The sequence below is a fragment of the Aplysia californica genome, unplaced genomic scaffold (assembly GCF_000002075.1).
Source record: "Aplysia californica isolate F4 #8 unplaced genomic scaffold, AplCal3.0 scaffold00194, whole genome shotgun sequence".
NCBI lineage: Eukaryota > Metazoa > Mollusca > Gastropoda > Aplysiida > Aplysiidae > Aplysia > Aplysia californica.
The window spans coordinates 620,894-648,173 of record NW_004797464.1 but is presented as its reverse complement, the minus strand read 5'-3'; the positions used below and the strand labels follow the sequence as shown (position 1 = coordinate 648,173).

Genomic DNA, 27,280 nt, shown 5'->3' with positions numbered 1-27,280 from the left:
GTGTGTGTGAGTGTGTGTGTATGTGTGTGTGTGTGTGTGTGTGTGTGTGTGTGTGTGTGTGTGTGTGCGCGCGCGCGCGCGTGACAGTTGTAATAGACGGAAAGAGAGATAGAGAGGACAGAACGAGAGAGAGGGAGGAGAAAGCGGGGGGAGAAAAGGGGGAGGCTGTGCAGAATCAGGGGCATAGGAGTAAGTTTTCTTTACCCAACATAATTGTCACTAGATCTATGATTTGATATAGCGTATCGAAAATATTATGAAACAACATCAGTCGCAACGAGGTGTTAGTCAACAGAAACAATGACTGTGAATTGGACAGATTTTATCAGACAATCGGACACTTTTATCATACGAGAGGAGCAAGTGAGAGTACCTGTCGAACACCTCTGCCTCTTTTTAGTGGTTGGCCGCTCGGCAGAGCTCACCTGTCTAAGTAAATGTTCTGTGCTAGAAGTCATCGTTCGCTAGTCCAACCCAGTAACAATTAACCCCCTCCCTTCACCCCAACCCGAGCAAAGTACGATATACATGTAGTGTCTCGGTAAAGTTTATTGCCTGAATTCACATCATAGACAGAGAAGAAAAAAAAATATGTGATACGGAAAATGCGGGTTCTTAGGCAGTCCGGGTTCTTTGGCGAGGGCCACTGTACCACGCTCCTTAACTTTATGGCTTTCTCATATCAAAGCTTTTAAGCACAAAAACAAACAGGCCTGTTACAGAAGGCAGGTGGGTGTGCGAATGTGGCTAGGAGAATAAACAAACCAATTATAACGTAATGACATAGAGACCTGGTATAATATTATGACCTAGATCTAGATCAAGAACTAGGCTAGTATAATGTCAGAGTCAGTCACATGGAAGTGACGTCACTTGCTTCGGCAAAGCTGACCGAAGAAGGGCTACAACTCTGAGCTGGACGTTCTTCTACAAGGAAATATAACTGTGTTGTCGTTCTTCTCTCATTAAATTATGAATTGTCCTGGCTTTTTTACTGCAAGTGTGCTTAGCTTGTCTACATACCAATAGTCGGTAAGTAGACTAATTTACATGCCGACGAACACTAAAATTATTCGTTGACTGAGTGTGTGCTCGTCAATATTTGGTATTTTTAATTTCCGACCGCCATGACTTGTATGGCGCCGACCTCTTTCCCTGTCTCCCTTCAACAAAGAGGGGAGCGGCCGTTGTCTTCCACTGGCCTCGGTTTACCGTAAACAATTTTGTGTCTGGTAAATACACACACATTTTTTAGGCTAGTTCAAATCTTTGTGTCATCGAGTGAAAGTACTTTGTGTTTGAATGTGCTTTCTCTCCGAAGTGATTGAAAATGAAAAACGAGACGGTGCGACACAAGGGATCGGGTGATTGAGATTGGGGCATCGATTTGGCCATTTTCAGCTGTCGCTGTTTTCGTTGTTGATTTAGATTCTAGATCTAGATCTAGAATCTAGTCTATCTAGATCTAAATCTAGATCTAGATTCTAGATATCTCTAGAATCTAGTCTAGATTAGATCTAAATCTAGATGTAGATATCTAGATCTAGTTTCATTAGTCTCAGTAAAATGCTGCTCTGTCCTCCTGTATTGTTAGCCCTAAAGGCCTTTAGATAAGAGAAGCTAGCTAGAGGAGATCTAGTTCTAGATCTATACACATGACGTCAATTTCCTGAAAGGCCGTTCAGAATGCCAAACCAAGGGTGAGTTTTGGTTGGTTTCAGGTTAAAGATTGAAGAATGCCATGGCCAAAACAATAAAAATTGGCCGGCTCTAGAATTCTCCGAACTCTTGGGAAAATAAACTTGAATGTCTTGAACTCTATTTCTCGGACTAGAAGGTGTGAACGGGGGGGAGAGGTGGGGAGGGCGAGGGGGTGTGGAGGGATTTTTTGTTGTTGTAGTTTGCTTAAAAATAGATCTAATGGCTAATGGGGATTAAATGCGAAATAGATTACTGCCAAAGTCAAACAGCCATTGTTTTCCTGCAGTAAGTACCTTTTTGAAGGCTTTGAAAAGTATAGATCTAGATCTAGTCCGGGAATGTTGCCTTAACCACAATTGAAGTTTAATCTGAATATTCAGACATCTAAAAGTCTCTAGCTCTAGAAATTGAATTCGATGCAAAAAATGTTTCTTCCCAGTCCTCACAGAGTGAAAGATGACGCCGAACTCTCGCAAATTTTTATTTGCCAAAAATGTATTTACCTTTGATGAAACCTTAGTTTATAGTTGAGTAAAAATCGTTAGCCTTCAGTCATAGTCATGGTCACTCTGTGTGTGTCTGTTAATGTGCGTGAGTTTAATGTTTGCAAAAATTCTTAAATTAAGCCTACTCTAAAATTAGGATTATAATTTATGTATATATAGATATTATTATATTACAATTTTGACTTTTGAGGATTAGTTTGTCAGACATGAACAGTATAATAACAACCCTTTTAAAAGTTTCTAAAACAAGGGTTTAAATACCCCTTCTTAACACTTTGCCACCTCGTCTCTCCAATTAAAATGTTTACCATCCAGTTTCTTTGGATTTTCCCCAAAATGAGGTGGCAAAGTGTTACTTCGAAAACCAAAGGGTGAAGAAACCTCATAAAATAAGTCAGCCTGAAAAGGTGACCCCTGACAAGAATATTGATGCCAGTCATTATTTAAATTGGTTTTCCATTTCTACTTTTCCATGGCTTTGAATGAATCATGGATCATGTTGGCTTTGAAAGCTCTGTCCCTTGCAGACTAAGTACCCAAGCTGAAGAATTTCCCATAATCTAGGCCTGTGTTTGATTTTTTATTTCTTGTTGTAAGTTGTCTACAGCTATTAAATTTGAATTTTAGAAGCCTTGCATCAATTCAAATCACCTGCTCATGTTAGACTGACGCTACTTTTCAAAATGTATTGTGCCCCTCAATGAGTCTTTTGACATTTGATTTCTCATTCTAGGTGTACAATGAAAATGCCCAATTCAATGCCTCTGCTCTCAGAGGTGTGAGTGGAGAACTGGCTGACTGTAGGATCAATATATATAAAGACCTATATGTTAGAGTGTGCTTGTTGTTGTACCAGATTTGTCCCTCAAATCCAAGTCCACAGCAAGCTTGATTTATCATGCATGTAGAAAATAAAATGAATCATTCAATACAAGTTTCCCCTGATTGCCATTAATAAATGGATAGGACCTGAGAAGTCCATAAATTCATTAGGCTTCTGGTGTTGTCGGTGAATGTACAATGCTGTCTGGTTTTGGTGCCATTATGACTGTAGTTTTGATATATTACTATCACAGTTGTTCTTTCCCCTTCCTGCCAATTATACAAGACTGATGAAAAGTTTTTAATCTACTCATGGGGTTTGCGTGCAAAAAATCTGGATTTTTTACATTGTCCGTATTTTGTCATATATTGCAGGGACTTTCACTACATTGATAATATTAAAGTGTTGATATGAAAGATTATTAGTAAGTCAATGTGATCTGTAAATTTTTAGTAGTAGGAGTGCACGTTCCCACGGGATCTGAAAATCTCAGGATTGTTTTTCATTGTCAATTATATATATGTAAAAAATAAAAATAGTGAAGGGCCAGTAATTTAAAAAATGTGTTCAATTAAAGGCTGGTTATAATTACATTACAAAGACTCGAGCATTTTTTTTCCAGAAGTCAATCCAGATTTTCTTCTGAAGCTGTCTTTAAGTGAAGCTTCCTGGTTTTGTAAAGTGCTTTGACCTGCTGCATTGTTGGGTCATGTTTTACCTTTTTGTTTTGTGCTCTGCAGAGCCACAATGATGTTCACTGTAAACGAAAGCCAAGGCCAACATTCATAAATTTCATATTCATATAGAATATTGTGGAATCTGCTTACTGAAATCTGCGAGTCCACCAAGTTTTCTATGGTTTAGATATGTGTGTTTTCAGTTTAGAGAGTTTAGTCAGAGCAACCCGCCTCTAGTGTAAAATTGTTTGGATGGCGGTGTAAAACATTTATACACCTTGAATTTTATTCTTTTTAAAACTAACATGGGTCGGGTACGTACTCGTGTCTTTCCTTGTTCTTTTCATTTGAAGACACTGACACGTTTTTTTTGGTTAAATTTGGCACAATGAAGGGGGCAAAATATTGTCCTCGGACACTCAAATATACCTGGAAATGGCAGAGCAGACACACTTGCCAAACGGGGATCTTGGCAGGAACAATCCAACATTCCAACTTCATACAACACTGCAAAACAAATCATTTAAAACAACAACAAACAAGATTGGATGATCAGATGGGCTTGGATGAACAGATGGGCCCTGGGAAAGACAGGCAGTGCAGTTTTCAAACATATGACCACAACAAAACGGAATGGCAATATCAACCACCTGACGGAGAAAGCAACAGACCACGATCTTCCGCCTACAAGCAGAACATATACAGCTCAACTTCCACTTGAACAGAAAAAATCCAGAACTTCCCCCAATGTGTCCCTTGTATGACTACAACTACGCGAGACTGTGGATCATCACCTGTTCCACTGCACAGCCCTAAATGACACCAGAGCTATCCTTCTCCCTCCCGAGACCTAACATCGACGACACTCTCTATGGAACATTACAGCAACTGCAAAAAACCTGTGCTTATGACTACATGGCATTGGACAGAAGGGCGAGAGCCCAGCTGTTGCGGGATCTACTAACGACTACTAACAACAGAAATATTTGTAATGGAAATCAGTTAAGGATTTTAACATGCCTTTGCTATCCACAAAACGCTTCACTACTTGGTTCCCCCGATTTCCAGGGTCCCAAATTTGAATAATTTTGCATCTTGTGTGTATAATAAAAAAAATAAATAAAGTCAGTTGTTATACTGTGAATGCCTGTGTTGATCTATTTGCTTCTCTTACAAACAACTCTTGTCTGTAACAAAGTACCGTTTTGTGGTAGTTCGAAGCTTGTCTCATGATGATGGTGGTAAAAATGTTCTTATCTTTCCTGAAATATTAAGCTGTCAAAGTATCTTACCACTGTGTCTTCTATGGCATTTGCCTTCATCAACAGGGCTTGAATGTGAAGGATATAAAGTCAGTTTAAGCTGAAATGTAAAACCTGCATCGCAAACCACTTATATCAGATTTAAAAAAGGAGGAAAGTACTATTTGAAGCAAGAACTATATTATATTATGTGTCTGATTTAAAAGAAAGTGTTAGAGTTAAAGACAATATTTGTTCGTAATTTTGTGATGAAACTGGCTGTTGTGATTATTTGTGTTGCGAATGTCCCAGTGTCAATAAGACCTTTTGTTAATTGTTATAGTTATAGTGTCTTGTACTAAGTTGTGGAAATGAAATTTGATTTTATGCTTTTGTCTGTTATGATCATGATACTACAATCTACTGCCATCTCATCATCTACTTGAGATCAGTCAGTTGAGCAATGTTTAGAGAAAATTGGTTTCAGTTTCCAGCTGTCAGTGTTAAGGATAATTTTTTAATAGTTTGAAAAGGGGACATAACTCTGTACATATCTATTGGGTTTATTGTTTATTGAGTTATCTCCATTACATGTGAATCTCTTGTTAATTAAGTTGTCAAGCACTTACAAGGTGGTGGTGGACTGCATTTGTGTATTTATGCAGTAAATTCTATCCTTTTTTTCCTTGACATTTTGACATACAGAAGAAGCCTTTTTAGTTGAAACAGCTGTGCAGTTTTCAATATAATTTGGTTTTTATTCATTGCACGTTTCTTTTTTTTTTTTCAAAGTATTATTGTTTATCATTATATCACTTTTTCCCCTTCCCACAATGATTGTTATTGCGTTACTGTTTTTGCTTGTAGATCTCTTGATCACTCTGCTGTTCATGATAATATGCATGCACAGTAGAATTGTAAATGGGCTGATTTATGCTCATACTGTGCCGGTACAACATAGGGTGGACTGCTGCTTTTTCTTTCCTCATCCTTACTATTGTCATTTTTCCTCTACTTCTTTTGTATGTTTGTCACTCTTTTTTGAACTGCTATTTCCGGGGTGCCTTTATAGTCGAAGCAGACTTTGCACTGTTGAGGCTACAGATGTGAGCAAAGTAAGCCTGATTCCCCGTTTGGACTTCTCTGTTGACATCCACCTCTTGGCGCTCATGTGACCTTATGCAATTGCGGGCTCCGTAAAAACCTTACTAAGACAAAAAAAAACACTGCTAGACTTTGATGATCCTTGTGTAAAAATTACTTTTTTGTCTTGCATTTAGATTGAGCTGCCCCTGTGGTTTTATGCACCCCGCATAATTTAGCAAAATTTGATCATTTTTTGCATAATTTCTAATTATTTTCCTTCCTCATTCTTTGTTAAAATTAACAAAATATATAATTTCACATTTTTTAGCTCAGTTTGCTTATTTCAGAATTTTTCTGGCATAAAACGACGGGAACAGATTGAGAACAAGCGAGGATGCTGTGATATTCCTTCCCCATTACCCTGTTTCAAGTTTTAAAGCAAAATTGTCTATTAGCATATTACATCCATGTAACAGAGAAAAAGCCAGTTAGAATATTGGGAACTTTTTTTTTAGAACATGGACATCTTCATGCTTTTAGCGTTCTCTGCTTTTATTGCAATTGTGTTTATGATTTTTACCCTTTTCTCTTCTTATCGGACAGGTCTTTTTTATCCTTTAATTTGATGCTGCCATCTCAGAATCCATGAGTTATGTAGAAACGAAGGTCCAGCATAGCGTGGTAGTCTGTTGCACAGATTCTGCCGTCTGTCATGGACATGGCAAAGGACTTGCCTCCCTTGACACTGAAGAATACGACTGCTGTAAGTTCCACTTTACGTATCATCACTTTTGAAAAAAAAAATGAATGTCTAATAAACATTTTTTTGCCACACCCTGTAAACCAGAGTCAAACTGGGTCAACCGTTAACCTTGTTATAGAAACGATGTGTTTGGGAGGGTCGTCGCTGCATATGTGTTTAGGATGGGCCACTTTAACATACCATCATGGGAACTGATGTTGTCCGATTATCTTTTTTTTTTTTTCTTTTTTTTTTTCATTTTATTATTTTACTGATGCTACCGCTCTATTTGAAATTTGAATGATATATTGAAAGTGACTAGTACTTTGTAAATGTCAGAATGTTTAGGAACTGACTTCTGATAATTGTATGTTTTATTTGGAGACTCTAGAATCAGGTGCAAAAATTGAATTAGAGAAGAAGCTCATGGGGAACTTAGTGATATTTGCTATTTTATTGTGTGGGAGCATTTTGTGTGTATAGCATGAATGTGTAACAATTTTTTACATTTCCTTCATTGACAATTTTTTTTTAAATGTTTGTTTATTTCAGCCTAAGCTAGTGACCCTGATTCCTGTCCTTGTTTCCATGACAACACGTAGAGCTATTCCTTGCTATGATGACGAAAGTGATAAGCCTGCTTGGTGGCCGGATGATATTCGCTGGACGAACCCAAAGGCTTATGTACAAGGGGGCACTCAGGTGATTAGTTGTGAAGTTGTGTGTCTTTTTCTACCATCAGAATGTAGAGGAAATCAAAGTTTGGTACATTCACTTCGTGAGAATTTAGGGTGGAGGGGAGCGTTCGTAGCTTACACGGGTATTTACTAGCGTAGACCCATATCAAGAGCCAGTTTTCTAGTACTCTTTTGAGTTTAAAGGCTTGAACTTAAAGTTAAAGTCAAAGAGTTTTGGAAATTAGGACATAATGAAAGCTATTAAAAGTCTTTTTCTTCCTGCTGGTGGATGTCAGGTTTTTGTACTGAGGTGAAATGAATTACAGTGGACACCTGATATAACAGGGATGGTGGGAGTAGAGAAAAAGTCCTGTTATATCCGATCCCTGTTAAATCAGAAATGCAAGGAAAGCAAGCATTTGTGGACTAATCCAGCTGTACTTATTAATGGGTAGTTTCCCTTGCCACAAGTACCCACAAACAGAGGTTTTGGCACCAACTTTCTCCTTCCTTGCCTCTTTAAACCACATCAGAAGAGCTTGGTCCACAGCATCTGCATTGGGTATTCTCATCTTCTTTCGATCCAGAGCAAACTTTCCATAGGAGTATGCTATTTTCTCTTGCGCTTGACATCGTTGGTGGCCATAAAGAAAGAAGTAGGCTTAGATCTTGGCCGACCGGTCGTCCACAGAGTGCGTTAAGCTAAAATCTACACATGTACTGTTGTTAATGGACAGTCACAGTGTAGTGTGTGCTTGCGTGTGCGCTTTGAACTGCGAAACAAGCTCTGCGCACGACCTCCATCACTGCGTTACTCTCTGTCTCTGTCTCTCTCTCTCTCTGTCTGTCTGTCTGTCTGTCTGTCTGTCTCTCTCTCTCTCTCTCTCTCTCTTTCACTTACTTTTTACTCATTATTAACGTGCCTCTGTCCCTGCTATAGCCGGTTGGGCTCCGATGAGGCCCTATTATTGCCGATAACTTTTAATAGAGACAAAGAGTAGGAAAAAACGGGGATTTAAAAAATCCCTGTTATTACCGGATCCCTGTTATTTCCGGGCCTGATATATATGGTTTCCACTGTATATGGAAATGTTGGAAATAATAATATAATCAGAGTATGAAGTGTTCTTTTTTTTCTGCATATTTAATTCTATATTTGTACCTTTCCCAAGTTATGTATAAGACAATTATGTAGTGCTAAATATTGTATTGTAAGACCTACATGTAATTCTATTCATTTATTATGATGCGGTGTGGATTTGACGTCCCAGGATATCTAAGAGGCTGACGACCAAATTTCATGTTGACTGCTGATGAAAAAAAGGATCAAAGCAGTTGGACAACCTTGAAAACTTGGCACACTATCTAAGTTCAAGATTGTTCTGCTAAGGATTCAAACCAAGGTCATTGGCCCAGTACTCAAGCAGGATCACAACTAAGCTAATGAAAATCGTGCAATGATATAAATTGATGTCAGCCTTTCATTGAAATAGTATTTGCCTTTTGTAGAGCTTTTGGTCAGATAAGAGGGACACATGGCCAACTTCAATGGCATACTTAGATGAATGACTCCATACCCTATCTGCTTCAAATGAAGTGTTGAAATGGCCAACTTCCCATGCAATGTGCTTTTTATTGTCCAAACAAGTGAGATACGAATCTTTTCCATAATGATAAAGTTTCTCTCTTTTCCTCAATTGTTTTCACAGAACGGACTGCAGATCTTGAGAAAGTTGGTGCATAGCTGTTACTCTTACCATGGTGTTGAGGAGCTCCTCTGCATGATCGACAGATCAGACTATCAAGACTTGAGTGTGAGTTCCATTTACCAGTTTCCCATTGGAAATGTTGTCTAAACATAATATGATTAATTTTGCTTTTTAAGAAAGTGGGGAAAAGGGTAAATGGGAGGGCTTAATCCCCTTTTCAACTTAAATGGTTATAGCTGAGGCAGAATCTCAGAATTTTAAGTCCATCTCCTATATGACTGAGCCAAGAAGGCAGAGAACCTTGAAAACTCCCTTAATAGCCTATGTTCATGAAAACCCAGCACGATTCCTGCAGAACTATTAGTCCATCCTCTCATATTGCTTTAAAATAAGGACAGAAAAGATAACTTCTGCAAATGCTGAAAAAATACAGATCTTGAGTCGTGTCACTTTTGTTAATTGTCAAGTATTTGTTCATGAAGGGTGATAGATTTTGTAGCTGTCCTACGTGATTTAGAACCTGATATTTTGCAGTGACTGTCCTGCTTTATGGTAATGCTCATTATCAAGTTTGTGAAGACTGACTTAATTTGTGCCACACTGTAGAACAGTAAGCATAGAAACTGCTGCACATCCCATTTAAAATAATCTTCTTTACTTTTAAAATCTAGATCAAACTAATGAGATTGACTGTTATTGTATCACATGACAGAATAGTGATTTGGGAAACCAGTTCATTTACAATATGTTCAATCAAACAGACTCCTTTATTCTTGAAGAAAAAACTGGTTTGTTCTTAATTATAACAAAACAAATTATAATTGGTTGTACATGGCACAGTTCCGTCTCACATTATTGCTGTCTCAAGAAAAATGATTACCTCTATGATTTTTACTCACCCTGCGAAGTAGGGTCGAACAAAGTTACTACTTTCTCTTGCAACAGTGATATGTGATGTGTGTATAAGTCTCAAATGAAACATGTTTGGTAGTCAAAATAATTTTTCCTTTTATCTACTTTGAACAGCCTGATAGTATGGACATCATTCAGTTGACTGATGATGGGGACGATAGCCATAGCTTCAGCCCAGGGGATTCTTCTCAAGGTACAGTGTGAAATGTAAATAGTCTCTGTATGCAGGCTAACCCAGGGGGTTTCCAGAAATCTGGACCTACACTGAAAGTGGTTATTGCCCTACCTATAGGAGAAGTTTGGTTTTATTGGTGTGTTTATTTATTTGGTTATAGAGAAAACTCGCCTTGTCTTTTAAAGAAACTGAACAAGGGGCAAAAACTTTACCTTCGCTTTTCTCAAAACAGCATTTTTCGGGATAGCCCCCTTGTGCTTAAAAGCGACCATATACTGATTAGATGATCTTGGTGCAGGGTTTTCCTCTGACTTTATTTCTTACTTATCAACCCTCATGTTGTTTGGTACTTGAGGTTATTCCATTAGTTATGTCTTGGCTTATGTGAGTAGTATCTTGTCTGACTGTTTCCGGCCTTAACTTAAAATTAAAAGGACCAGTTACTCTGAAATAGTTTTATGAAAAGAAAAGATTGTTGTCATCTTCTGTTCTAGAAATTTGTAGTGTTTGCTTATTTGTATCTGTGCTGGTAGGTCCTACTTTTTTCCTTTACATCTGTTGTTTCTGTCCTCCTTTCATTCTGTTTCTCTACTCTAAATGACTATTGCTGTGTCAGTATGCTTTCCTTTACTCAAACAAAACCCTTGCTTTAATTAATATGGTGGTTTTTTTCCTATGATTTTGCAATTTGTAGTATCTTATTCTTCTTTCTTTACTATAGCTGAATTTACATTTCAAAGATATTTTTTTGCTTTGTTTTCCTCTGTTCTAGCAGAGAGTGATGGGCCTGTGTATGTGTGCTGTTTCTGTCTGGAGCAGTTCAGTAGCCACGAGGAGGTGAACAGCCACCAGAGCCTGTGCCAGAAGAAGTTTCAGACGTCCTCTCGTGCAGGGAACGCGGCTGTGACAAAAACACCTGAAAAAAAACAAAACTCAGCATCTCAGCGCTCACCCGTCAAAGCTGTGAGTGTGAGTGCTGTGTCATGCAGCCCCCCAAAAAGTAACAGTTCCGCCACTGCTGTGGCAGTGTCCTGGCAACCATCTGTTGTCAAGTCTCAGAGTTCGTCCTCTCAACCAGCTGTTGTCAAGTCCCAGAGTTCATCTCATGTGTCATCCGTCAAAGCCAGCAGTCAGAGTTCCTCCACCTCTCACCCACCCCCATCCTCCCGTGTGATCTCTTCCGCTTTAAGTGCAAACAACAAGAAACCAGCTTTTGTTCCAATACTTAAGACACGAAGTCAAAAACGTTTAGATCAAATTATGGAAAAGCATAATTCCAAACGTTTGATGATGAAAGAGTGTAAGGAGATGAAAGACGTGCCTAAGGAGGGTGCATGGTGGAGTAGGAAGAAAAGGAGAAAGTCAAAACCATCACGAGTGTCACATCCTAGTGATGACTTCTCAAAGCGCTCATTTATTTCTGCTTTGGGTTTGGTAGAAAAACGTGTCCTCGAAGTAACCGAAGCTTCCAAAAAGGAGACAGAAGTCGATCTGGACTGTGAAATAATTCTGGTGGAAGGTCCCCTGAGCAGCACGACATGCACCCCATCCTCAGCACCTCCTCAGCGTTTGGGGCTTTCCTCACCACGCTCAAAAAGCCTGATGTCTCAGCTGAGCCGAGACAGCGAGCCGAGCTCTCGCAGGCGAATCAGCTTCTGTTTTGTGGAGGATGAATGGGCAGATAAGGAGGCTATGGAGGAGGGCAGAGACCCTCTGGCCACCTCACTGCTCACTTTGGACTTTTCATCCCCTCTGGGTCAGAGGGTGAAAAAGTATGTGAAAGGGGAAAGCTGCCTGAATATTATCAAGGACCCTGATCAGTACTGTCGGACTGAAGAGATGGATAATGGGTACAGTAAGCTTAGATTTAGAGGGTCAGACTTCCGGGTCACCTATAGGAAGAAAAGGAGAGCGTCATCGTTTGTTCACAAATATAAGTTCAATAAGAGAGATGTGCGTGAATTTAAGAAATTGCTGAAGACAGGGCTCAGTGCAAGGACTCGACGATTACTCCGCTGCATACCACACTGTAGGGTCAAGCTGAAAAAAATGAGTGAAACAGAGATCAGAAACTGGAGAGAACGTACAATAACAATTTCCGACAAGATCTACTATGACGACGACGTCTGCATTACTCAGATCGATCTGCCAGAGTCTCTTGTGGAAAAAGGCAGTACAAGAGAGAACTTGGCCTCAAATTCTGCTTTTCCCCACCTGCAGCGACATCTGACAACTCCTTCTAACCAGGTCCAGCGACCTTCCACAGCCACTCAGCGTCCTGCAGCTTCTCATCGCCACGTTCCATGTCCGTCCAACCATAGATCACTCAGCTTGCCACAGGCAAACTCTCAACCCCATGTTCCAAATATTTTTAGGAACCGACAAGGTTATGCTCCCTCTCCCCCTCGGCAGGGCCCACAACTTCATCGACACTTGACCTCTGCTAATCCACAAAGGGTTTCATCCCCAATGCCTTCACAAAGTAACACATCGCAAAGCCAGTCACAGGTAAATAGTTGCTCTGTTGTCTCTCAAAGTCTGACAAAGTCCGTTGCAAAGGAAAACCCTCACCCTGACAAGAGTCATCCTGAGCAAACTCAGCCCACATCTTTGAATAACTTGAGTTCTGCTCCACCCAGTGTAAATCACACTGAAGCTCTCAGGGAAATCATGTTAGGAAAGACATCTTCAAATTCGCAGAGTCCGAATAGTAGAAGAAAACAGCAGTTGAATGATGTTAGGACGGAGGATTTTGAACTGCCTCACAAGCAGAGTACTGACAGCCCAGACTGTGTACCGCCTCCGGCACATCAGGTCAATCCGTTCAGCATGCTGAGCGTGAACCACAACACTTTGAAGTCTCCTCTACCCGCACATCAAGCGAGCTTATCTCATCGGGCCGGCTCAAACCCCATGAGCACATTGTCAAACACTCTTCCTCAATCGTCCTCCTCGTCCTGTACTCATCGTAAGCATAACACTCATACTGAATCCCCAAGCCAAGCGCATCATCATAAGTCCCACAATGTGGTCATGACCTCTAGTGACTCTTCAGAAAGACACAGTTCTCGCAGTGCCTCTGGCAAATCCTGTGTAAACCCCACATCCAGCTCACAGTCTTCGCATGGTAAACACTCAAGGATACTGCCGCGGAGTAACCATGTCACCTCCACAGCTGTTGTTGAACGTACCCGTGATTTGCATTTAGAAATGAGTAAAGTTATTCCAGCTCCTCCAGTGGTGAACAACTCGAACCTAGATGATGACGATGATGATGTACTTGAAGTAATATGCATAGATGACTGATTACTAATGTGACACGATTATGTTCACCATTGGCAACATAACCCAGTTTTTTTTTCACTCAGGAAGTAGATTGTTTTTCCAAGTTGTGAAGAACATTGTGTTGTTTGTTTAGACACGTCATATTGATGTAAAAGAGCTTGATGTGTTGTAAGCTCATGCGGTTGGGGACATGACTTTCGTTGTTGTTTTTTAAAATCCTATTCATTCCTGTACGCATTTGTAATTATTTTGTACAACAGTGTTTAGAGCAGGTCTTGGTCTAATACATCACAGTGAATTCTTTAAGGTTGTCTTTTTTGGTAACATGTCATTCATTTTATTCTTTGAGAAGGTTAAAAATATCAATGTTAGTGTTACTGCCCAGAATAGGTTACTAAAATCTTCATGAAAACGAAACTCAACAAGGATATAAAATTTCCCTCAGGGATAATAAAGTATTATCTTATCTTATAGCTTTCTTTATTGCTGGTTTTCTGATTTTAAGTATTGATAGGAGTTTAAAGTTGGGAAATGTCCCAAATATGTTAAAAGAATTTATACAGTTACATGTCACTGATAGTTACAGATGGCATGCACACTATGTAAGTGAGTGAAATTTTTTCAGACTTTGTGTTTCTCGATACATGTAGGCTGGTAAGGTTTTTTTTTTTTTTTAAGTCGTATTCTGTCAACTTTAAAATTAGCTCTCTTAATTTACAGCATTTTCAGAATTGCAAACTCTCATATATCTCTGCTCATATTCAACCTATTGTCATAAAGCAAACATCAAATTAAGGAGAAATGAATGATCCAAAAAGTAAACATTCAGTTTGATTATATAGATCAAGATGAATTAGCTGAGGTTTGGTTCCTTTTTGTAATGACTGCAAACAACCGAATGAGGTTGTGGGCCAGCTGAACTGGCATGCCGTATACTACAAGTTGAACTTCATGCACACCGGTTCTGTAGTCTGATCTGGTGACTTTAAGCAGAACCCATGATGTGTGAGATGATGTGCTTTCATTGTGAGTTGTGCGTTATCTGTGAGGTGTGTGTCTACTGAGAGATGCGAATTCTCTGTGAGGTGTGCACACCCGCTGGGTTGTGTGCGTTCACTATGAGATGCGGGTTCGCTGTGAAGTGCACATGTCCACTATGAGATGTGTATTCACTGTGAAGTGCTCGTGTCCACTGTGAGATGTGTATTCACTGTGAAGTGCACATGTCCACTATGAGATGTGTATTCACTGTGAAGTGCACATGTCCACTATGAGATTTGTATTCACTGTGAAGTGCACGTGTCCCCTGTGAGATGTGTATTCACTGTGAAGTGCATGTGTCCACTGTGAGATGTGTATTCACTGTGAAGTGCTCGTGTCCCCTGTGAGGTGTGCATGTCCACTGTTGTATGTATTCACTGTGAGATGTGCATCCGCTGTGATGTGTGTGTTCACTGTGAGCTTGGCTGTATTGTCTGTGAGCTCACTTTGATATTATATGTGAGGCAGCATGGTGGAATCAGGCTCTCATCAATTTTTGGGCATGTAGAGTTATTTATGTCATCTTAAAGCTTGTTCATTTGTCTTTATTTGAAGGAAAAAATATCCATTTATCTTGAATGAAAGTCGAGATATTTTGCAAATGAAGGAGGTGGGGGTCACCAATTTTCAGAGGTAAAATTAGTGAGAAAATGGCCACCAAAGATTAGTTATTTACTTAGCTTAAGAGTCCGTGGTAACTGAAAATTTACAGTTTTGGTCCCTTTAATCAACATTTTTAAGAAAAATCCACACAGAAATGAGTTCTTTCATGGGCATGAAAAGTGTTGAGCCAAAAAAACAAAAAAATTTGATAAAAATTCACAAACCTGCAGAAAAATGCAAGTTTCTTCACTTTGATTATTTTGATGAGAGCCTGATTCCACCACCCTGCCTCACATATGTGCATTTTCTGTTACCTTGAGATGTGCATGTTCACTGCGTGATGAGATGTGTGTGTACTTTCTCTACGCTGTGCTTTCCCTTTGGAGTGTGTGTTCTCTTTGCTCTTTTCAGCTGGTGCCACAGGCAAGTGGTACAGTACTTAGAATACAAAGGTGTGTCGGGGGGGGGGGGATAGATTGTATAGCACCTATCTAGTCTTCAGTTAACCAAACTTTTATGTATGTACGTATTTATTTATTTATTGTCTTATTTATTGATTGATTGATAGTGATAGATCAGTTATGTTTGATTTCATTGTTCCTTATTTGAACATATTAAGTTTTTTGGTTCCAGGTTTCTTTTTTATAATTTATACTGTCTATTTTTAACACAGTAAGGCTCAGTGGTATATTAAATTATGTTTTTTTAAATTTTCAGTATTAAATTAATAGCATTGTGTTTGTGACTTAAGAATGATATCTAGTTGGTACCTAGTTATCACTTAAGTTATATATCCAGGTACAGTTTCTCATAGTTGCTGGATTTTTTTACAAGTGGAAGGAATGCGACAATCTCCAGTAAACATGTCATGTACGTTTTTTGCTAAAATGTTAGTTTGTAAGAGAATCCTTATTTTTCATAATGTTAGTGCAGTCAAACTCTGTAATATTGAGAGTTGGTGGGAAAACAATATCTCGTTATAACCATTTTTTTTTTTACTATTGTTGGAACCCAAAGGAGTTACAGACATAATACCTACCTGAGGATACAGTGTTGGATTGCTGATGAAAATCTTGATAGAAGTATGAGCATTTTGTCTTGTATCTCTCAACTGCTTTAAGTTGGTCTCAAGTGTAATTTACTTTCCATTTCATGAAACTACCCTTTTAATTTTGAAGTTTAGATCAGAACAATGACTTGAGATTATTCATTGTTAAGCATATTTCTGGTCAACAGTTGAAAACTAGACGACCTAGCTGCAACTAAGACCTGTGAAATATGAGGCTGCACTTAGTACTAGAAGGCTCACCCCACTCCACCCTCCCTCTCTACCTACATGACTTGGGTTGCACACACACGGTTGTAACACATTAGTAAGTTACTTGCATCAGATCACAGAGACATGACCGGTGTAGTGTGGATTGTTAATGGTTGGGCTACTACATTATCGTTATCTATTCTTCAATCGCAGATGAGTTATGATTCTTTTGCTGTTACTGAAATTTTAAGTAGCCCCTAGGTAGTCTTATTCCCCACAACTGGATTGGGAGTAAATAGGGAGAGAACAAAAAAAGGGTGAATCAAGAACTGACACGTTAATCCCAAGTAAAGTGCTAGATATTCCTGTTGTCATTTTAAAATAGATGAGTTCCATTGAATAAATATGCAAATGCAATATTTATTTTTGTAAAGAGAGGTCACAAATTATTTGCTTTAGATACTTCATTGTTCATTGTTACACAGGTGTACAGTTTTTTGGTTTTGTTTTATTTTTTTTATTTTCAGATGCTTTTACATCATAAACATAACATTTTGTACCAAAGTCAAATAAGATATAGGCGAAGGGAACCAAGTCCAACGTATGGCAGCTTCCTTTGAAGTAGGGTGTTGAATGATTTATGGATTAGATAGAAATAGTTGTTGGTAGTTTCTTTTATAAACACAGACTCAAATACCCCATAAAGTCACAGTGGCTTGAGCTCTTGTGTTGCATCTGTTACAATTTGCCACCAAAATGCACTTCGACTTTCTTTCATGGATGTTTTAATGAATAAGCCCAATTTGAAGATGGGATGAAGGATAACATCATGACAAGCTTAAGAGTTTTAATTGACTTCAATGAGTTAACAGAAATAGTACTGACCTCTCAATTGATCTTCCCATTCATCTTCCTCTATACTGTGAATGTGATGTCATTTTAGAAGGGCAACGATAGAAATATATCATGGTGGAGGTGTCACATTTTCTTTTGCGAAAGTGAATGCACACTCTTTAAGTTTTGTCCCCTTGCACAGATATTTTTTTTCACTGACTCTTTAACTCTCCGCTCTCTTAGTCTTAGCAAGACTGAATATCCCGGTGTCAATAATAGTATGTTTGATAAATGACATTTACATTTCACCCTGAGGGAGCAGAAGTACAGTGACAGACTTGTATGCTGTTCTGTGGAAATGAAATGGATGGAAAGTTCTTGTGTAGTTTTATTTCCTTTTCTGTTTCTTAAGTTTTAAGACATTTTTTGGCCCTTTGTTAAGATTTTTTTTTTCCAATCAATATACATGATTATCCTCTACACTGTAATGCTTTGCCTTTGAAAGAGTAGGAAAATAAGGGCTAGTAGGTTTAACTTTTAGTAACGGGTAGTAAATGAAATACAGTCAGTCATGTTTTAAGGTATAATTTTTTATAATGGACAATGAATTTTTTATGGGGTTTTTGTTGTCCAAATTTTCTGTCAACTACGTTTTTGTGGTCAGCAAACAGATTTGTCCAGAGCATGCTGGTACCTCGTTTATTAACATGCATGGTTAAGGACAATAAGGTGCAGGTTCAAATCCCCAATGGAGTGTTCTTGAACTTGGGTTGTTTGGGAAATTTTCAAAGGTCTCCCCCTTTTTGGACCTTAAATCCAGAGGTCCTTACAGCGTTGGAACGGGTGTTAAATCATACAAGTGGCAGTTGGTGAAACAAAAACGTGTATAAACTTTTAAAAGGGTGTGATAGTACAAACTATTTTGACTCTGATAATTGGGCAGAAAAATAGGGAGCACTTCAACATCCCGTTTTTTATTATGTTAAAGAGTGTTTGTGGGGACACTATATTTGTGCTTTTAATTTAGTATTCTCAGAAAAGATGCTGGATGTGTAGTTATGTCATTCCATTATTACTCCTTGTCATTGCTTTGTAACATTTTTAAAATCCTTTTGTTGTTTAACTTAATAGACTTTGCCAGGATTCTTATGGTAAGCACAACAAAATTATTATGCCTGTACACGGTGCTATTTATGGGGAGGAGGGGATGGGGGGTTGTTGTTTTTTGCTTTTAGGACTTCAAAGTTTTGCTTTGGAATGGTCATTATGAATGCTGTTGCCCAAAAATGTGTGGTCTACCTCTTGATCGCCAACCTTTACTTGAGCTAACTGAAGCAGCCTTCTCACCCAACTTTGTTTACCATAACGGCATGCTTTCTGAGACCTGGGTGTGGTGTGTGTATATATATATATATATATATATACAGTCGAACCTGCCTTTACGGAAACCTGTGTAAAACGGAAACCTGTCTTAACGGAATCTCCCCGTTCCCCCCTTGATATATTCCTCTTTAGTTACCTGTATAAAACTAAAACGGAAACCTGTCCAACACGGAAACGGAATGAAAAATCCGCTTCCTTCCGAGGGTTTCACCTGTCTAAGACGGAAAATGCTTTGCCCGCACTGCCCTGATTTGAAACAAAACTCGCAAGTTTGGTTGCGCCAGCTCTAAACTTAACGCTATGGCCATGCCCCTGGGCGAGGAAAAGGAGTAGGGGTGCAATTTGAGGGTAGATGTTACCCCATCATGTGAGCCCTGAGCGATGCAGATGGTCAGTGTACTGTGGGTGTGAAATTTCACGACTGTCCGTGAGAGTGCTGGAGTAGCGAGCCTCTAGGGAAACGTTCCTGGGTAGCCTGAAGCCAGAGGTGTGAAATTAGATTGACCAATGCCAGCCGAGAAAAGAGTTCCTCGAATCGTTGTTACAATGATGGCAGTGAGGGGTGGCATTGGTGGGTGGGGCTAAAAGTGGAAGCAAAGGAGATGTTCAAACGTTTCTATTTTTAATAGGTCAAACAGCGATCCTATGAAAGGCAAACACTGGTGGTAATTGGATAAGTAAGACTCACGCATGTCATTATCAGACAGGATAGCAACTGAGAGGTGTGAAGTTTTGACCACTGCTTGCAGATCGGACTAGCGATCCTTGATCCCACCGGCTGGGCCTTTGAATTGCCCCCCCCCCAACCTCCAGCTCCCACTAAATTGAATTTTTTTCTGGCTCCCTTGCGATTCCGTCTTACACAGGTTCGACTGTATATATCTGTCTCTCTCTCTCTCTCTCTCTCTCTCTCTCTCTCTTATATATTATATATATATATTCCTCTGGGTTTGCATCTGCACAATCAGATTCAGAAGAATCTCTGAGAAAAAAAACAATTTCAGCATGAATAGACAGGTCTGATGAGAATGGTCAGTGTACAATTTCCACAAAATAATTAGGGATTGGACACTTGTTCAAATTAATTTCTGTGGAGTAACAGAATAATTATGCATCACGCAACTGGAAGACTTTTTAGAAGGAGAAAAAATAGGTGGAAATATATTATTTACTGTCAGGTTTTTAAAGGGTTTGGAATGCTTAATGAGACATCTGAATCTGAAGCTGTGTTATGGATAGGTTGGAATGACAAAGGGCTTCAGTTTCCCAGTCTGGAGTTGATATTTGTCTCCCTTTGCACGTTAGGTTCTGCAGCAATTTATACAATTTATTCACAGACGTAACCAGGAGCTAAACATCTGTTAATTTCAAAGTGTTTTATTTGTGGACATTAACAGTTCACAGTCACATTTCCTCATAATTTTGGTTGGGTTGTTGTTTAGGGGGGGGGGGGGGGGGGGGGGGGGCATCCCTCTCTATCCTATGTTACTGCAGAGCAGAAGAACTTGCTTTCATTGAATGTTTTTTCTTCTTGAGAATTGTAAGGCTATTTTCACATTGTAGGCAGTTTTCTCAAATTACTATTACAGAGGCAAGGTGGGATGAGAACCTTCTGTATTATTATTTTACTCTTTTTGAGGGAGGGGTCTTTTGTATTTTTTTAGTTTTAGCAGGGGACAATGCAATCACTTATGTTCATTAATGCTGTTTGAAATTGTTTGTAGAAGGCTCAACTGCAATTCTCTTGTGAAGTTTTGTGATCGAGTGTCTCAATCTATCAGTTGGGATGCTGTGTCCCAGTCAGCCTAGGTTGACCCCGTCAGACAGGACCAGAGTAGCCTGCCCTTAGAGTGTTCTAAATTGTATGAGTGGGGAGCTTTGAACATTATTAAAATTTTCACTGTAACTATATTTAAAGGTATGCGTGTGTTTGATATAAGCTGATGCAAGTTCCGGAAACTGGAAATGGGCATGTGAGCTCATTTTTTTTTAAAATGGGGGATGTAATTATTGTCATCAGTTTAATATGATAATGATTGATTTCGCTTTTGATACTCATCAATAAAAACATGTACAGTATGAAATAAAGTTGTTACATAAAGACAATATGGTTTTTTTATTTGTTTCCTTTGTATTCATACCTCTTCACCAGTTGCTGGACTGAAAGGTGCTGCTAGCACTGGTAAGTCCTACCTTTATCCTGTAAGTTTGTTCCTTCTGTCCCCCTCTTCGCTCAAACATTTTACTTTTCTTTTTGCATTGCTTGCGAAATAAAACTATGCAACATGTTCTAAAATACTATACCGTGTTATAGCCTATCTCTGTCCAGATATCACTATTATCTTGAAAAGTGCTCATGTCTTTTTTTTTTTCAATTCAGCAGGGCAAGTGGCATGAACCGTATTGTTCTGAGGTCATAACCATAACCAATATGTTTTGTACGTGTATTTTAACTTGTTTGTATCCTCTGGGGATTTTTAAAAAACTTCTTTCCTCCATTTTGACTTGAACCGTTGGGCCCAGTGCTCTATCTTCAAATGAATATGTTTGTACTAGTATGGCTTTTTTGGTTTTTACTTTTTTTTTTTAAAGAACAAACTGGTTCTCTGAATCACAATGTAATTAAATGTAAGAACTGTAAAAAATGTGATGCATTGGGTTGAAATCAGGCGCTCATAAAAATAACGAAATCAAAGAGACTGGCACCTTTTTTTTTACCGTTGGACAATTATTTTTTTTTATATATTGTATTTTTATGGCTCAGCATTTTTTATGTCCTTTTTAAGATACAAGGCTGCCTAAATCTACCGATTTTTCTAGTAGTTACCGATTTTGGGTCTGTTCTACCGCCATACCGATAAGGTGTCAAAACTACCGGATTTGCGATGGGTGCCGAAAGAAGAAAAGAAAAAAAAACGTTCTGCAGTGCTTCCAATCTTCTTTGTTTTTTGCGGAAATCCGTACATTCCGAAAGTTCCGTACTTCCCGCATCGTCATTATCAACGCCATGCTTTAAAGAGAGAGAGAGAGAGAGAGAAATCAGCATAATATATGCCTCCGTAACTTGTCAGATATTTACGGCAACTCTCGGCAATAAGTTGTATTAGAAACTGCCAGGCTGCGCATGTCGTATTCTTGACCATTGTCTATCTGTGCCGTTCGGTCGGCAATAGTATTTCACGTGCATATCGGCTAAAATCTTTCTACGCACGGTAGACAATCTTCCTCCTTCTTTCATCCATTCATTCTTTCTGTCTATCTTCGGGGTTTTGCTGCGGCTGGGAAATCTGTGCGTTTAATTCTTTTGTCTAGAAAACAGAATTGTGCATGTAGGAAGAAAATCGGTATCAATGCAAAACATTCTAAAAATCCGTCTTGGTCTAGAGAATTGGTCAGCACAAAATGAGGATTCTACGCAGGGCAGAGGCACTGCGGAAATTACCCGAGAGTCTGAAGAATAAAAAAATCGCCGAGACACGAGAAAATGCACAAAGTCCTCGAAATCAAATCTGAAAAGGCTACTTCGTTCATATTTTACCGGTCGCGTTTGTGATACACGTATTACGTTCGGCTTTTCCCAGTCCGAGAGTACGTTTCACGCGAAAAAGCGGCTATCTGTCCCCGTGGTTTTATGCACCCCGCATAATTTAGCAAAATTTGATAGGTTTTTTTATTTTTTTGTTGGTATAATTTCTGATTAGTTTACTGTATCATTCTTTGTTAAAATTAACAATGGCATAATTTCACATTGTTGGGCTCAGTTTGCATAATTTCCGATTTTGTTGTTGTTGTTTTTTGCATAGAACCGCGGGGACATGGCTATGGCGGTAGGTAGAAGTGTAAGTGTATTACATGTACCGATACTTAAACTTCATCGGGAAAATCAAAATCTACTTTCGCATTTGTTACCGTGCAGATTATTGTCCGATGCTAGTTTGTTTACATTAGATTTCCGGTTAATAAAAATTTGTAACGTGCAGTTTGTGCATAAAAAACAGTGTCACCATACAAATTAAATCGATATTCTCACTGCTGTCACTATAGTACTATAACTATAAATATAATGACAAAAAAAAGAACAAAAAAACAAGCGTCCTCCGATTTCTAGATTGCCGGGCCTGTCATCGTGACCGGTCAATGAACCTGTGCTCGTTGGCTTCGTGTGAGTACGGCATGAGTAAAGGGACCGGCCGGTGGTTTTAGGGTAATCAACGTTCGTTTAGTTTAGTTTTAGTAGAGGTTTTACGGCACTCGCAACTGCATAAGGTCATATGAGCGCCAGAAGATTAGAGGTGTTACAAGAGAGTAACAAATATAAAAAAGAAGTAGGGGAGATAAGGATGATAGATGTTTGATAGGAAAGAAGAAGCAAACCACACTAGAGCACCCGCCAACCACCCACATCAAAGTTCATTCAAAATAGGAGCGTTGCTGCAGGGCTTCGGGGTTGAGGGGAGGTTGTACTGTTAGACGCAATAAAATCTACGGCAACAGGATAAGGCCGCGGTACAAGAAACTGATGCTAAAATAAAAAACGATAAGTGGGGAAGTAGTTTTGGCATTCGGCAATCGAGTGCGTAAACGGTAAATGAGAGAACATTAGAGTTAGAGTACAGGCTTGATGATTGTATCTTCGAGGTTGGTGTTCCCGGATTTGTCATATTTGTCAACGATGACAAATTGAATAGTGATGAGGAAATGTCATTTTCAACCTTTCCTTCCAAATTAAAAGTGGGAGAAACAGCGACCTGTGAATGTGGACACGACCAAGAGGATGCCAACCATGTCCTTCAGCACTGCCCGCGCTACGCCACCCTTCGCTCACAGACGTGGCAGAATGTGGCTCCCCTTGAGAGAAAGCTCTATGGCAGTCTTTCAGGGTTGAAGCGAGCTACACAGTTTGTACGCGACATCGGACTGACTGTCTAGCTGCTGTCATCGAGAACGAGGAAGAAGAAGAAAGAAACCTTTCCTTGTGTCGGAAAATATGTTTTGATGTAGTTTCTATTGGTATGGGCTAGGGGTTAGAAGTCAGTTTGGCAGTCACCCTGCACTCAATTCCAGATTCAATAGTGAATGATAAGTGCCTTGAAAGATAGTCCATAAATGCTTTTAAAAAAATTAATTTTAAAAAAAACTCTCCTCTTTTCATACACTCTTAATTTTAACACGAGCTCACCCAAACACCCCCTTCCCCTCCCCACATATAAACACAGGCGGTAGCATGCACGCACGCACGCACGCACGCACGCACACACACACACACACACACACACACACACACACACACACGTGCATGCACTAACATACTAACAAGTTTTCAAAATATAATTTCCTAATATTATCACGAAAAGCAAGCGCGTTCGGTGAGGCAACAATCGTCTTTTTTTTCCCTTCTTTATCTTTGAACTACCTGATTTCGGGCCAAAATACCTGAATCTACCTGAAATGGGAACTTTGAGTTAGGCAACCCTGTATACAGTGGAAACCTGATATAACAGGGATGGTGGAACCAGAGAGAAAAAGTCGTTATATCAGATCCCTGTTAAATCAGAAATGCAAGGGAAGTAAACATTTGTGTACTAATATAGCTGTATTTATTCATGGATAGTTTCCCTCTGGGACCGGCCTAAGGCATGCTTGTACCTAGGCGAAGTCTGCAGCACACCGCAGGCCTCTCTCGCTTCACCCGCTCCGTGTGCTTGTAGTTGCAGTGGCTCTCTCTCTCTCTCTCTCTCTCTCTCTCTCTCTCTCTCTCTCTCTCTCTCTCTCTCTCTCTCTCTCTCTCTCTCTCTCTCTCTTACTTTTTACACATTGTTTACAAGCCTTTGTCCCTGCTATAACCGATTGGCTCCGATGAGGCCCTGTTATTGCCGATAACTTTAAATCGAGACAAAGAGAAGGAAAAAAAGGGGATTTAAAAAATGAAGTGTCTAGGTAGACCCTAATAGTAGACTACGTAGTCATGGTATAAGGTAGTCCCCAAAAAAGTTGGATTGTGAGTGGCCTACTATATTTACACTGTAGGCTACTGGAATGGAGCAATAAATCTTGAGAGATTTAAAAAATTAGAAGGTCTGGATCTATACTCTCAAAACAGAAATTGATCATTCTCGCAGAGTTTAAAGCGGAAACGGACATAATTAAAAATTAAATTAATGGAGAAAAAGAAAGCATCATTTGTGGAACAATCAAAAACAAAAAATTCTCCATTCATTAAAATGTTTAATTATGTCCGTTTCCGCTTTAAGCACTGCGAGAATTATCAATTTCTGTTTTGAGAGTATAGATCTAGACCTAATTTTCTGTCCCCGCAGAATTATGCAAATTTAGATGGCCAAATTATGCAAGACAAATGCAAAATTATGCAAGTTACCGTAACGCCATTCACGACATGTTTTACGCTCTTTCAACAAGAAGTTTCATGTATTAGATCTATGCACATAAGAAGTGAAAACAGAACATATCAGTAGCAGTAGTTTTGGGTGTATATGGAAAGAGACACGTCAGTCAGAAAAAAACAACTAAAAATTATAATCTCTGTAACTTTCAGCTGTATAGAGGAAAGAAAAATGATTTTTTTTATAAATACCCCCCCCCCCCCAAAAAAACCCATCTGGACCTCTGATACTGGCACATCAATCACTAAAAGCAGGGACCCCTGTCAAATATGAAACACCAGCAGAAATGAGAATAACTTTTACTTTTGATGGATTGAACAATTGAACATGCTCAAGGAACCAAAATCACTAACAAGGAAAATAACCAAATTGTCACTTTAAATGGGACTTATTACTCTGATTAGTTCCCTTTGGTGACAGAGCGGGGTGTTTAGTTAAATTGTTTTGTGAAAAATGAAAAGAAAAAAAAAAAAAAAAAACGCGGGGAATCCAAAATTATGCAAGTGTTGCACAACTATGCGAAAAAACGCGGACGCGCTGTCGCATAATCCAACGGGGACATAATTTTTTGCATCTCTCAAACTCAAGATTTATTACTCCTTTCCAGTAGAGCGTGGAATCTAAATAGGCCAATCACAATCCAACATTTTCGGGGACTACCTAGTACCAGAGACACTAAAATATAATTAAATACTCTCTGCTAGTACCTAGACACTAGACACCATGACTACGTTGTCCCCAATTGGGGTCTACCTAGACACATGCGGATAACTTGAGAACGACAGATGTATGCCTTTGGTAGGTATTTATAGTAACAGCATCTTGTTCGACGTCATTGAGGGATTCCCACTTTGTTGTCGTTCACGGTGGCAACACGACCGCACAGCACTATTGCAGTATTTTTAAAGCCTGTAGCTTAAAGTGGCGGAGTGTATAGTGCGCTTGTCTCAAAAGCAGAAAGTCCAGGTTCAAGCCTCGGTAACGCAGACACTTCTCTTTACAAAATACTGTTATTACTGGGCCTGTTATATATGGTTTCCACTGTACTTCTGCGTGGATTTTACTGAAAAATGTTGATCAAATTAAATGCACAAGGACACTCATCGAGCTTTGGAGGTCACCAAACCTTGGCGTCCATTTTCTTGTTAATTTTAGGTCTGACATCAGCATGTGACCTCTACATCCCTCATTTGCAAATATCAGACTTCTATTCAAGACAAATGGGGACTTTTTTTTCAACAAAAGCAAGACAAATGAACAAGCTTTCAAATAACACCAATACAAGCAACTTTATAATAGGCCCAAAAATTGACAAGCACCCAAATTCCACCATGTTGTGACACAACTCACAACATTTTTCAACAAGCAAATTTGAATTCAAATAATACTGTGAGAGGGTTGTTTATGATTTGATATACCAGGCAGGGTATTTTTTAAAATTAAACATTTAGACAAGTCCTTATGGAGAGGAACATCAAACAGGACGTGTCTTTCACCAAAGTGTAACTTTGATCCCTGCCCCAGTGGCTTTATTTCCCTAAAACTTACAAAAAGAAAAGAATTAAACTCCAGAGTATAATTTGTATCTTTATTACTGCAGGGTTACTTATTGCAAGCAGAGTACAACTCATATTAATATTTTACATGTGAGGCATTGTGGTGAAATCAGGCGCTCGTCCAAATAATGAAATCGAAGAAATAGGCATTTTTCCTTCATTTTTATTGAATTTTTGGTTTTTGGCAAATCACCTGTTATGTCAATATAAAAACACATTCCTTTATGCATTTTACTGAAAAACGTTGATAAAAGGCACAAAATATGTAGGCTAATTTTTCAGTTTTCAAAGACTCTCAAGCTATTGAAGTTACCAAACTTTGGGAGCCATTTTCTCGCTAATTTTACCAATGAAACCAAGCGACCCGACCTCCTTCCAATGCAAATATCTTGACTTCTATTCAAAATAGAACGGTATTTTTTTTGTTGAAAGCAAGGCAAATGAATAATCTTAGATGATACCAATAATTGAATATTCCACATTCCCAGAAAATCATGAACGCCTGATTCCACAGCGTTGTGACACATTTAAAATGTATATTTATGAATGCAAAATAAAATGTGATAACTGAAATAAGAACTTACTCATAAGGAGCAAGGTCCTTGTAACACCCCACCAGAGATCTCTCTCTCTCTCTCTCTCTCTCTCTCTCTCTCTCTCTCTCTCTCTC

At 39.0% G+C, this 27,280-nt stretch overlaps 1 protein-coding gene across 3 annotated transcripts; it reads left to right on the top strand.

Moving 5' to 3' along the window:
- The first annotated feature begins 125 nt into the window (after window positions 1-125).
- LOC101849211 lies at window positions 126-15,093 on the top strand. Of its 3 annotated transcripts, none has more exons than XM_013082799.2 (6): window positions 126-1,032; window positions 6,638-6,797; window positions 7,329-7,478; window positions 9,163-9,267; window positions 10,189-10,267; window positions 11,022-15,093. In XM_013082799.2, exons 2-6 carry the CDS (start codon window positions 6,747-6,749, stop codon window positions 13,553-13,555), a joined length of 2,919 nt encoding a protein of 972 aa, XP_012938253.1. In that variant the 5' UTR covers window positions 126-1,032; window positions 6,638-6,746; the 3' UTR covers window positions 13,556-15,093. The 3 variants fall into 3 exon arrangements, with proteins under 3 accessions (XP_012938253.1, XP_012938252.1, XP_012938256.1); XM_013082798.2 differs by having other exon boundaries at window positions 126-1,232; XM_013082802.2 differs by having other exon boundaries at window positions 128-1,032; window positions 11,025-15,093.
- Window positions 15,094-27,280: the final 12,187 nt, after the last annotated feature.

Bases quoted from the DNA above. Each gene is read 5' to 3' on its own strand.
- LOC101849211 (XM_013082799.2), top strand. From the start codon at position 6,747: ATGGACATGGCAAAGGACTTGCCTCCCTTGACACTGAAGAATACGACT. The intron at 9,268-10,188 runs GTGAGTTCCATT...TACTTTGAACAG, and splicing joins CAGACTATCAAGACTTGAGT to CCTGATAGTATGGACATCAT. The intron at 10,268-11,021 runs GTACAGTGTGAA...CCTCTGTTCTAG, and splicing joins CCCAGGGGATTCTTCTCAAG to CAGAGAGTGATGGGCCTGTG.